This window comes from Podarcis melisellensis (genome assembly GCF_964234715.1).
Source record: "Podarcis melisellensis genome assembly, chromosome: 6".
Taxonomy (NCBI): domain Eukaryota; kingdom Metazoa; phylum Chordata; class Lepidosauria; order Squamata; family Lacertidae; genus Podarcis; species Podarcis melisellensis.
In genome coordinates, this window is record NC_138538.1 from 48,863,184 (window position 1) to 48,876,458 (window position 13,275).

At 40.6% G+C, this 13,275-nt stretch overlaps 1 protein-coding gene across 1 annotated transcript in view; it reads right to left on the reverse strand.

The window, feature by feature from the left end:
- Nucleotides 1–13,275, reverse strand: part of HYI (hydroxypyruvate isomerase (putative)) — a 143,892-nt gene that overhangs the window by 128,736 nt on the left and 1,881 nt on the right. The window contains exon 2 of the mRNA XM_081916205.1: nucleotides 10,376–10,470. Coding sequence (XP_081772331.1) covers nucleotides 10,376–10,470 — 95 coding nt within the window. The remainder of the gene's footprint in view (nucleotides 1–10,375; nucleotides 10,471–13,275) is intronic.

The window sequence follows — 13,275 nt, forward strand, 5'->3', positions numbered from 1 at the left end:
ATTTCTAATTAATTTGGGGTGGGGAAAAGGTGATGGATTGACAGTTCTAGGGTTTCTCATTCATTCACTTGCCCATAAATGGAGAGTTCACAGACAGTGAAAGGGGGGTAATTATTCATTTCAGGCCTGCTTCTCTAAAGATAACTGGGATGGAATTTCTACTCTAGTGGCAGGAATGTTTCATACAGTGTGTGCTGATTAATAATTAGAGGTCTCTGACTATGGCTTAACAATTAACTGGTTCTTTATTGAGAACAAGTATTTACGAGCTATTCTGCTTCAGCTTGATCTATCCACACAGTGCACACATAAGATCTCGGCTGGTGTGTCCTCCAAACTTTCCCTCCCTGCAACGTATCATTTTCTTCCCAAGTTCTTTGAAGGTTGCTGTAATTCTCCTTTTAACAGAGTAGCAGTGTACATATGTGTAGCTCAGTTCTTATATTACCTATGTGCTGGGCAAGACTGGCCCTGCAAAGTAAGGCAGAGTGAGGTGGCCACTTCAAGCAGCTGATCTGGGGTGTCATGAAAAGGCAGCAAAATAATGTTTAATTTATTGTTGCATTTGCACAGTCAGAGACGTTGAGAGATTTTTGTGGAATTTTGTGTCTTAGATAATAATAATAATAATAATAATAATAATAATAATAATAATAATAATAATTTATTATTTATACCCCGCCCATCTGGCTGGGCCTCCTCAGCCGGCTTCCATAGAAACCAAAAATACACTAAAATATTAAAAACTTCCCTGAACAGGGCTGCCTTAAGATGTCTTCTGAATGTCAGATAGTTGTTTATCACTTTGACATCTGCTGGAAGGGCGTTACACAGGGCAGGCGCCACTACCGAGAAGGCCCTCTGCCTGGTTCCCTGTAGCTTTGCTTCTCGCAATGAGGGAATGACCTTAGACACTATGAGCCTTGAGGGAGGAGGTGCTATTTCTTGCAAAATATGTTGGGACCATCTTGTTGCTACGTATGTGCAGATAGAACATGGCATCTATTACCAGACCATAGTATACAGTTTAGCTGCATAGTGGTTCTATTATTATTATTATTATTATTATTATTATTATTATTATTATTACTACTACTACTACTACTACTACTATTATATTTTTATTTTTACAACCCTTCATCCATAGATCTCAGGGCGGTGCACAACATAAAATTACAATATAGAAAACACAAAATACATAATAAAAATAAGAACAAAAAACAAATGGATAATCCTCCCCCACTGCACTTCTTGTTTGAGTAACCAAAATCTTGCTTTTGCATTATACATTATTTATTTTTTATGTACTCTCTTCTTCTATATTATATGGATGACCCACGGCAGGTCTCTCACAAGAAGAACATTTAGACTACAATTCCCACCCACCCCCACCCCCAGTTTGAATCATCCTCAATAACCCTGCAAAGTAGGCTGGTTCTCCTGCACAAAAATTCTACATGATACACTACACTTTTCTGAATATCAGTTGGTGGAAATAGCAAATGGTGAGTGTGCTGTTGTGCTCAGGTGCTGCTTGGCAGCTGGTGGGCAACTCTGAGAATGGTATGCTGAACTAAATGAGCCTTTGATGTGATCCAGCAGGAGTTTTCTTATTTTACTTCTAAAATGAGGATTCAAGTCGTCAACAAAATTATTCCATGTGTCTTGTACTGTATTGCGGAGCTGAGTGTTATGGGAACTATTTAACCGAGAACTATTTACAGATCTGCTGAACTGCAGCCTATTTCTCCAGTACAGCATACACAGCCTGGTGTGTCCTTCAAATACTGCCTTCTGGCAAGTCATGCTCCACTCTCCAAGTTCCAATGCAGGTTGGTACAAGTCAGACAAGCTCCCCTAACTCTTTTGCTGAAGTCATATTTCAAACCAAATCTAATTCTAGCTGCCATTGCCTCAGGAGGTTCATGGAGACCAAACTCTTGTCAGGAAGTATTAAACTGCCCTGCTAGTAATTGTAGAATCATACCGTTGGAAGCCACCCCTGGGGTTATTTTCTCCAACTTCTTGTAGGATTCCCTATAGCTCAGCTACCTTCAAAAGATGTTGAGTCAGGGTGGTGGTGGTTGTTTTTAAAGTTTTCCAACAACAAAAGCTCTACAACAGTCATACTCAATGCCTGCTAATACCCAACTACTCTCTCTGTGAGGAAGATTTCCAATGTTTAGCTTAAATTTACAAATAAACCCACTGCCTCTTGGTGTATATCATAATTATAGCAGTCATTTCATTATTTAAAGCAGGCATAGGCAAACTCGGCCCTCCCGATGTTTTGGGACTACAACTCTCACCATCCCTAACTAACAGGACCAGTGGTCAGGGATGATGAGAGTTGTAGTCCCAAAACATCGGGAGGGCCAAGTTTGCCTATGCCTGATTTAAAGGCTAGTGACATATTCCATCTTTAATCATTTGTTTAAATATTCATTCCAGTATGGGACCCAAAGTAGGCTTAGTTTTTCCAGCTGAGGCATGACTAGCAAATACTACAATTCCCTATATTTTAGGTACAAAGTGTTTGCTGCACCACTAGCAGCTAATGCAGGAGAAAGCTATACCTTCTATGCCTGTGGCTATGACATACTGCAACCACATGCTTATTACAACTTGGCCCCAGATCCTTTTCATTTGCTACTGTCTGTATCTCTTCAATTTGCGTTTCAGCATTTGGTTATGTTTAACATTATCATTTTTAGCACATTCTTGTGTTTTCAGTTCAAGTTTACAATTTATCGTGATTATTCTCATTGTAATCCTATCCTTCAAACTGTATGCACTTCATCCAGTTTTGCCTTGTCAGCGTTTTTTTTTATAAATATGTACCATAATCCTTTATGCAAATAATTCATCAAAGAGGAATGAAACTCATGCATCAAAGTCCCATTTTACAACCTTAATCATAATCCAGATTGTTCTTCTAGAGACAAGTCTAGGAAGAAATATCCACAGATGAATTATTGCTGCTGGTTAATATAGCCTGGATTCTAATGTTTAGGGTTTATTCTGCAAACCTATCACTTCTCTAGGATCTAATGATCAAACACTAACAACACAAAGCCTTTTAATGATACCCAGGAGAAGCAAGGAGATTTCCCAAAGTCTCTTCTACAGCAGGAGGTGGGAAAGTTGCAGGAAAACATTGAAAAGGTGCTGAAATGCCAAACACAGCCATATGGTCCTCAAGATGTACTGCAAAGGGAAGCCACAGATGGAAACATTCCCTTGCATCAGCATGAATGAATTCAAACATTGGATCAGAAACTTGTGACACAGTCCAGAAAACTGCATCAACCACCCTAAAAGCTGGTGAAAGACTTTAACTATTACAAAAAAACCATTCACTAGAAAAAATGGTTTGAAAGAAGACTAGATACCATTGCATATACAATGTTTGTCTTATGTACAGTATTTAGCATTCAGTCTCATGCCAAGTGCCTAAATACAGTTAATACAGTAATAGAATGCTTAGTGATTTAGGCTATAATCCTATTAAAATAAATGGTTAACAATCTATTGATTTCAATGGGTCTACTCAGAGTATGGCTTAGTGGAGGACAACCCATTGTCTTTATGACTTACAACAATGCAGTTACTAAGGGAGGTAATCAGTATTAATATCTTGTACATGAGGACGCAGTTTACAATTTAGGTGAGTTTTGAACTGTGGCTTTATGTAGAAGAAACTCTAGAATTTCCATGTAAATAAAATGGGCTTATAATTGCAGCCATAAAAAGTTTTTAAATATATGCATATAAACAACATGTTTTTGTGCAAATAATCTAATATTTGTGAAAACACATTTCACATCTATCCCACTATGCCAAATAGCTAATTGCTATTTAACATTAAGCTGTTAGGGATGGCCATTAATGGATCTGAGGTGAGGTGTTATCAGTACACTGATGGTGCCCAGATGTTTCTCCAAAACATCTGAATCAGGAGAGGCTTAACAAGCCCTGGACTGGAGTATGGACTTGGTGGTAGGCTGAAACAAACAGTCTGAATCCTGGCAAGATACAAGGGTTGTAAGCGAGTGGTTTCTGAGTCTGGATAATTGGTCAATTGCATGCATCATACTCACCCTGCAGGAGCAGATTTATAATCTGGAGGTGCTCCTGGATCTGTTTCCATCCCTAGAGGCACAGGTGACCTCACCGGCTAGGAGCACATTTTACTAACTTTGGCTGGTAAGGCAGCTATGGCTGTTTGTGGACCAGGATAGCCTGATCGCTGTCATCCATGTGCTAGGATGAAATACTGCAATGTGCTCTGTTGGTTTGCCCCTAAGCTTGACTCAAAAGCTGCAGCTGGTACAAAATGTGGCAGCTTGACTGCTCACTGGGGCAGAATATCACAATCATATTACACTACTGCTAAAAGAACTGCACTGGCTGCCAAATAGCTAGTATGCTAAGTTTAAGGTGCTGGTAACTATACAGCTTGGGACCAATATACCTAAAATATAATCTTACTTCCTATGTATGCAACTTATCATGGTGCTTCTGCAGACATTTCCTCATCAGGAGGTCTGTTCCATAGATTGTTGACATCATGCTTTTAGTGTGGCAGTGCCTAACCTTTAGAACTGCATCCTGTTACATATCAGACAGGTACTGTCTCTAGTATCTTTTCAGCACCTATTGAAAACCTTACTTTTCCAACACATATTTTAAGCGGATGTTTTCATCTCAGTCTATTTGTATTGGACTAGAATTTGTTTTTAAATTTGATTTTGATTTTATTTTATTTGTAATGTTTTCATTGTCAAATTGATTCAAGATGTTTTATGGGAAGCGATTCACAACTGAAATAAATAAATAAATAAATAAATAATATGTAGTTTCCTAAGAGATAACCACATCTGCCTGTTGCAGCGAAAACAACAGGGAGTCTAGTGGCGCATTTAAGATGAATAAATTTATTACAGTATAAAGCTTTCCTGGAGTAGAGTCTGCTTTACTGTATGAAACTGAGTCTAGTCCATGAAAGCATATGGCATAATATGTAAGTTCCCCACTCCTGGTCTTGGGGTTTCTGCCCAACTCAGTATTTTTCTGTTTCAGATATATTAAAACAATTGCCATATGTTCAGCTCTATACATCACAGATGGCCCTATAGTTCCAAATATATAACAAAGTATTCAGAAAGTCATCTTTTGAGAAGCCACAGTTTTATAGGTTAAAAAGAACAAGAGTTTCTGGTGTATGAAAAGCATCTCACTTTCTCATGCGCAAGTATATATATTGATGGGGCTCCAGCTCCACTCTGAAAAAGTTTGCGGGGTGGGGTGGGGAGAGGTCTCTTTTACTTTGTAGGCCTCTTTGTAAACTTCTGACTTGTTCATAGTTCGCTTCTTAAGACTGTACAAGTCAAGAGGTGGAGGCATCCTTACACAGTGAGAATGCTGAGGGAGGTGATGTCTCACAAGGGCGACATCATGAACACACCTTGATTTTTGACAGCCATGGCTGAACTGCTCAGAGTGCTGCTGTTGTTACTGTTCTCTCTTGCTAACCTGCCACTCTTGCCCTGCTTCTGTTAATACAGGCTGTTGGAATATTTCCCCCCTCTTTATTCTAGATTATTAGCTGCCAGGTATTTTCTCTTTTTTACACCTTAAAACCACAATTCTCACCTTACTAATCAGGCTTACTCATGTGCACCATGCGTCTTATACACAAACACTGTGAAATCACAGATTCAAATAGCAATGTCACTTCTGCTGTGGTGTCAACCTGCAAGACGAAAAACTCAACCATGCTCTCTCTCTCTCTCTCTCTCTCTCTCTCTCTCTCTCTCTCTCACCTGGTCCGCTGTTAATCACTTCTTCTTCATGAACATTTCTTTTGACAAATGTAGCAAAAGAAGATGGGAAACAAAACAAAGCAATCTAATCTCCATACATTACTGAAAACAATAACTTGGATGGAAAACTTGAAATGTAGAGAGAAAGACGGCACTTTTTCATACGTGGTGGTCTTGTAATAAGGTTAAAGTTTACTGGGAAATGATATATAATGAATTGAAAAAGATGTTTAAGATAACATTCGTTAAAAAAAACCCCAGAAGCTTTTCTCTTGGGAATTATGGGATTAGAGCTATCTGAACAATATAGAAATTTATTTATGTATGTGACTACGGCTGCAAGAATGTTATTTGCCCAAAAGTGGAAGGATGAAGAGGTCCCGATGAAAGAAGAATGGCTACAGAAACTAATGGAGTATGTAGAAATGGCAAAACTTACTGGAAGAATAAGAAATCAAGACAACAAACTTTTAGAAAGGAATGGAAATGGTTTATTGAGCATTTACAAACAAACTGTAAACAGATCAAGACATTGGCAGGATTGTTGTAAAAACCTGCAGTGTGTGTGGGGGGGTGAGTGAGTGAAAAGATGAATAAAAGAATAAGTTAAGGCAATTTGGAGTATGCAGGAAAGGACAAAAATATATGTAAGGAGTTGCAGAAAGAGGGGGAAGGAAGTCGAAGTTAAAAATGTTAAAATTATGGTTAAATAATTGTTGTAATGTATATAAATGAAAACTATTTTTTAAAAAATAGAATGAAGTGGCAAAAAGAATGTTCATTTGCACAAGTAAAAAGAACACAGGAGAAAGTAAAACTGCAAATGGCATCAATAAGTAAGGGAATGTCTGTAAAATTCTAGGGACAGATAGGAAAGCTATGCACTCTGAAACTGGTACATACATTGACATGATTTCTGTAATACTCAAGCAATGAAGTTCAATCTAATCAAAGAGGAGTTCAGAATATGTGGACATCAGTCTCATTGGACCCTGCTGTCATCTATCTTCCATATGAAATGCCCAGAGTTGTTCCCAGAGTGCAGTATGTGAATATTTCCTCATTAAGAATTTGGATGAACTCACTGCCTCATTTATTATAAATGTGTAACCTACTCATCAGAGAGCAATAGCTTTTGGTTACTGCTGACCTGAGACAGGGCCAAACCAACAGCTCCCACACTATTCCCTCTTCCTCAAAGCCATCTACTTCTATTATTCAATTTTCAAATGGTTAAGCTATTAATATTTAGGAACTGAATGTGCACAAAACCCTTTTGCTGTTCGTTTATTTGGATTAAAATTGTGGTAGCTCCATGCTATGGATCTATGACAGAGTAAATAGGGTATACATGATAAAGAGTGCTACTTTCCAAAAGCCAAATTAAAGTAGGCACTGGCATTAATTAACATAAAAGCATTTCCTTTCCCCCTTCTTATCTCATACAGAGCACCAACAGAATTGCTTTAAAAATCTGACCATAGTCAGGGAGCTGATATGCTGAGCCAGCCTGCTGTTAGCCCATTAGTATTAAAACATTGTTTTCTTGTGCTCCAATTTGTCTGTCATATCTGCCTGTTGCCTTTTATTTATATGGTAAGATCTTTAGCAGAGACTGATAGTTGTATTCAGAGGACATTGGCCATGACTACAAACTCAGTTATTACCATTATAAATTTAATTGATTGAGTTTCTTTCCATGCAGCAAGCACCAGGATTTTCAAGCACTACCTGTCTGTCCACGGGCTTCCACAGAGGATGAGACTTCAGGGAGATGTGAGCTTCCATTTCTCATCTTATAAATTGATTGAAGGCTCTGAATGGAGGGGTGGGGCTGCTTTCCAGATCAGTTTCCTTATAGGACTTGATCAGGGCAGAAGACAAGCATCTCAGTCCCAGGAAAACATATCCTAATGTGTTGTTGATGCAGATGCATTTGTGGATGTCAATGCTCATCTGAGCTTAACTGAATTCACATGCGTAGGCAAGTTTTGTTGGCCACCAGAAGCAGTCACATCAGGGTAATGGGTGCCAGAGTGTTGGCACAGCTACTTATGGGCCTTCTCACCTACTAAGGATGCTGGGGTTAAATGAAGCACTCCCCATTACATGCAGCTTACTTACTTCTCTGGAGTTACAGGTTTCTGTGGCTTTGCTCCTTTTTCTCATTGGCCCGATTACATCGCTACCTATTCCAAGTGAAGCTGCCTGTGACATCTTTGTTTTACCTTAGTTCAGCTTCTTTAACAAGTTTCTCATCCTGCTTGTCCCAACCTAAAGAGGGCAATTTCATTAGAATACTTATCTCTTTTAATCTTATTAATTATGTGTGTGACATTAAGATGTAATGCTTCCATCACCATTAAAACACCACATTCTCAGCTTTCCCCCCTCTAACGAGTAGACAGTACCCAGATGGCACAATCTCATTTTCCATTTGCTGCTGTGACCAACTACCTTTGCAAATGTAGGGACTATACTCATTAATGGAGAATAGGAATACCAACAGCTGTTAGCTAAGGGCCACTTCACACGCTACATGAAGATCATCTCTGCATAGGAAAATATATATTTTACAAGACAGGATCACTGTATGGTCCTGCTACTCTGGTGGCTACTACTTCAGGGCTACTGCCAATGTAACCTAGTAACCATCCTGTGCATACCTAGCAACGATGTCAGAGGCACAATAGCTGCAGAAATATGTGCCAATATAAAAACATCAAAAGACATTCACACAGCACTCTTGGTAGTTTGCTGCATCTCGTGAATCATGAGCTTGCTTGCTGCCACTGCCCCATATTGGCAATGTAGGGAAGGCACCAATCAGTGGAGAGTGGCGGGCCAGGATACCATCCAACCTGGCATTCACATACCCCACACACAATTCACAACAGGGCAGACATACACCACAGTGCCTTTTCCAGCAGAGGCCACCATGGTGCAACGAGCTGGCAAATATGACACTTATCGTCCCAAACACCAGAGCTGTGGAAAGGGGTTTGAATCTCCTGGCAGCACAAACACACACAGCCTGCAAACAGGCCAGACAGGATTGCCATTCTAATCACAACTATATAGCCCAGTGGGTAAGAATCTTGCATGTAGAAAGTACTGGTTTTCTAGGATAATTATTTGATTGTCACTGTGGATATAATGCTCCATGACAGTTTAAATTCTCTTGAAATGCTCTACACAATACAGATCTATTGGTGTCCTTGTATGGAGGTGGGGACAAGCTTTTTGCAAGGAAGAGACAAGAAAGAACAGAAACAATAGGAAGCTCAGAGGAATAAAATAAACACTAGGATCTACATGGGAGCCAAGTGGTAAATAGTACTGCAGAAGGAATAGGATATATGGATTCACATCCTGCAACAGCAGTAGTGAGGAACCTGTGGCTCTCCAGATGTTGCTGGAATCCAAGTCCTATCTGCCCCAGCCAATGTGCAATGGATTAGGGGCAGAGTTCTCCCGCATTTTCTGGAGTGTCACACGTTCTCAACCCTGGTGCTACAGGGAGATGCTGAAATTATCACTGTAATACGAAAGTTAATCTGCCACCAACAATAGTGAGATGCAGAAGAGAGGGCAGCATTACTAGAGCCCAAACCTCTCGCTTAATGGAGCAGCTCCCTAACAACATAGTCACATTTACAATGAGACTTGGTAGTTTCCCAGGGCCCAGAACATGACTTGCTGCCTTCTCTTCCCCCATCCATGGCACCCAGGAAACACAGCCATACAGAGCAGAACTGAAGAAACCCCAAGATGGTCTACCTAGCTCTTTTGCATGGGTCTGAGCCAGCGAAATGATCAATCAGAGCTGCAAGGACCAATAGCCTCATTCAGGCAACTACCCCAGGATTATTTGCACAGTTAATACATCTCATCCTGCCATGCCTCCTGTTCCCCTGCACCCCTCAGCAGATTTAGTATATATTCTCTCCCCACCCCACTCCCCTCACCTCATGTAGAGTAAATGGCTATAACACTGTCTCCACTGACTATTCTGCTCCATGTGCCCTGGGTCATATACAGTACTGCAAGGAAATTGAGTAACAAGTGCTTGGCCAGTTCTACCAAAACAACAGAGTGAAATGTGTTCACCAGCAAAGTTAGTTGTGCTCCCCATGATAGAAGCTTGCCTGCATTTGATGTTTTATTGCCAATAGGGCTCCATTTCCACAACCTGTATACTGAATCATTGACGGTATAAAAGACACTGTTATCACATGTAAACTATGGGAGTGATATTTAACCAGCTAACACTTTCAATATTATAGGGCAAGGTATATGTGTGTATATATATGTGTGTACACACATATATGGGGAGGGAGAGAGAGAGAGGAAGGGAGGAAGGGAGGAAGGGAGGAAGGGAGGAAGGGAGGAAGGGAGGAAGGGAGGAAGGAAGGAAGGAAGGAAGGAAGGAAGGAAGGAAGGAAGGAAGGAATACTACTTTCAATGATCAGGGAAGATTCTACTAGTTCGAGGGCTGAGATAAACTGGGTGTTTCACTTTCATTGTACGTTTTCCCTTCCCTGGTTTACCTGCATGGGGTGCCTTGTTCTTGCTGTCCCAGTTGCAGCTGTGCTCTAGGGTTCCTGGCAGGTTTTTGCATTTGGATTCCAGAGGTGTACGGGTTCTGAAAAGGAGAAGACATAGGTTAGTACAATGGTACCTCGAGTTCCAAATGACTCAGGTTACAAACTCCGCTAACCTGGAAGAGTTACCTTGAGTTGAGAACTTTGCCCCAGGATGAGAACGGAAATCGTGTGCCAGCAGCCCAACAGCAGCAAGAGGCCCCATTAGCGAAAGCACGCTTCTAGTTAAGAACAGTTTCAGATTAAGAACGGACCTCCAGAACGAAATAAGTTCGTAACTAGAGGTACCATTGTAATATGTTCTTTTCACTTGGCTGTAAATCTTGACTCACTGTTGTTAGCGCAAGTGCCCTTTCACCAGAGTACCTGTCACCTCTTTTTAAGGCATAGCATTATGCCATCACAAAAAGCTGCATCAGGTAGCCTGAGGGCAGGAACACACCCTGAGTGAGCATAGGATTCCACTCTTTTGCTTCATCCACTTTTCCTCTTTTTGTAAGCATTGCTCTGTGGGCATAAGGCTGCACTAGTCTCTTGTCGGTACAAGAGTATTGCTACACTGTTACCCCCCCCTCGCCCCATGAGCAAGTCATTGTCCTCTGCTGGTATAAAGTGCTGCAAAGGGTGTTGCTGAGTGTTGTGTTTGTGTGCACCACAAGTACATTGATCATGCTGTTGCCTGCAACAGTATTCACACTACTGCACTCCTGGCCTGAAAAACAGTTAAATAGTACTTCAATGCATTCCAATAAAGTTCTGTGTTTAGTGAGAGAGAGGGAGAGATTATTTCCATATGGGAACACAGGGACCTGACTTCTAATGCTCAGTACCATCTAAGCTACAGTACTATCTCCATCTAGCTGAGTATTGTCTACACTGACTGGCAGCAGCTCTCCAGCATTTCAGACAGGGAATCCTTCCCAGCCCTTCCTCACAGGAAAGTAACAGTATGAGAAGCTGCTTTTAGATGATAAGGCCTTGTGCCCTGATGCTCATATTGTAGCTAAAACAAAGATTGCTGAAAAGTGTTGTCCGAACAAAGGGTAAGGGAAATCTCGCTTCACAAATAGTGTTGGGATATTTCGGATGTGATGGCTAAATTGTCACAATAACCATTGCTTGTGAACGAATTAAATTAGTTTATTTGTGGATAAATGTGATCCAGTTGATACAGTATACTTGGGTTTTCAAAGTACTTTTGCAAGATCTCTTACTGAAGACTTCAAAAAGATAAAATGTGACAGAGAAGGACCAGCAGTTGGTTAAAAACTATAAAACACAGAGTAGGTAAAATTGGTATAAAAAATAAGCATATGTTCCTCAAAGCCACTTTTAACAGCATGTAGGCTCCTGTTCAACCAGTGCCTGCCATGGTTGACATATAGACTGCATACACACTATATCTTTAAAGCACACCTCCCCCTTCAAGAATTCTGGGCGCTAGAGTTAATTCCTTACAAATTGAAAGTTCCCAGCAACCCAGTATCCAGAATTCTCTGCAGGAAAAACATGCTTTGAATGTGTTCCAAAGCCACATTTTTCTAGAATGCCCAGCTTGTCAGTGGCTAGAACACATGCATTATATGCAGAAGGTTCTAGGTTTAATTCCTGGCATTCCCAGATAGGGCTGGGAAAGACCCCTGCCTGAAATCCTGAACAGTTTCTGCTAGTTAGTGTAGACAAACCTCCCCCAACCTGGTGCCTTCCAAATGTTTTGGACTACAATTCATATCAGACCCAGCCAAGACAGGAGTGCCGGCTTGGGCTGATTTGAGTTAAAGTCCAAAATATCTGGAGGGCACCAGGTTAGGAAAGGCTGGTTTGGACAACACACCCCTTCACACTTTGCATGCCTACCATTGGCAAACATTGGTGGATCATCAGTGTGACCTAGCTGCCCTGTAAATGCTTTAAGTTAGAGTGAAAATTAGGATGATATACCACTATGTGGTAAAACTGGAAAACCCTAGATGAAGCAACAGCTCTTATAGGCGGTAATTAGACATTTTTGAAATTCAATATTTAGAAATACAAGGTTGTATTAATACTTGGTTGTGTGACCAGGCTGATTGTCTATACTGTACTTGATATGGTGCAGTATATGTTTGTACAGTATATGTTTCATGTTAAGATGGTTATTCAGTGACAAATGCATCCGACATTCTTTTCTCCTTGTTCCCCACCATTCACTTTGCCATAGAACACAAAGTCCTTGACATCCAGACACAGCCAGTTCCCTTCCAAGCCACCTAAGTCTTGTTATCTGGAGTCTTTGGTTTCTGGGAGGGGGCTAGAAAACATTGATAAGGACCTGGTTCTTTGCTGCCACTGATACTGGAAGATGAGTTACTCATTTTGTGTATCTAGGGCTTCAAAGGGCTAGCTCCCACCCTACTTGCAACTATCTGCAGACTATGCTAATAAAAAGAAAATCACAATTACATTGCGGAAATTGATGGTGCATGCAAAACATTGAATACTTGGTGATGTTCAGATCATCCCTTAGAAGAACTGGAAAACACATGTCACAAAGGCATTATTTAAATATTTGGTATGGAACAAATTCTTCGGAAGGGGAGTCAAGAAGGATTGGGGAAATGGCTGTAAAATCAGTGTAGGAGCATGTGCTTCGCATGCAAATGGTCTAAAGTTCAATCCCCAGTAGGGCTGGGAAAGTCCCCTGCCCTTAACCATGGAGAGCCACTGGCAGTCAGTGAGCTAGACTGATCAACAGTCTGACTTGGTACAATGCAGCTTCCTGTGTCCCTATGTAAGAATCAGAGGTCTCCAGTCTTTAATAAAAGACTGCGGAGGAAAGACAAATATAATTAATATGTAAAGAGAAT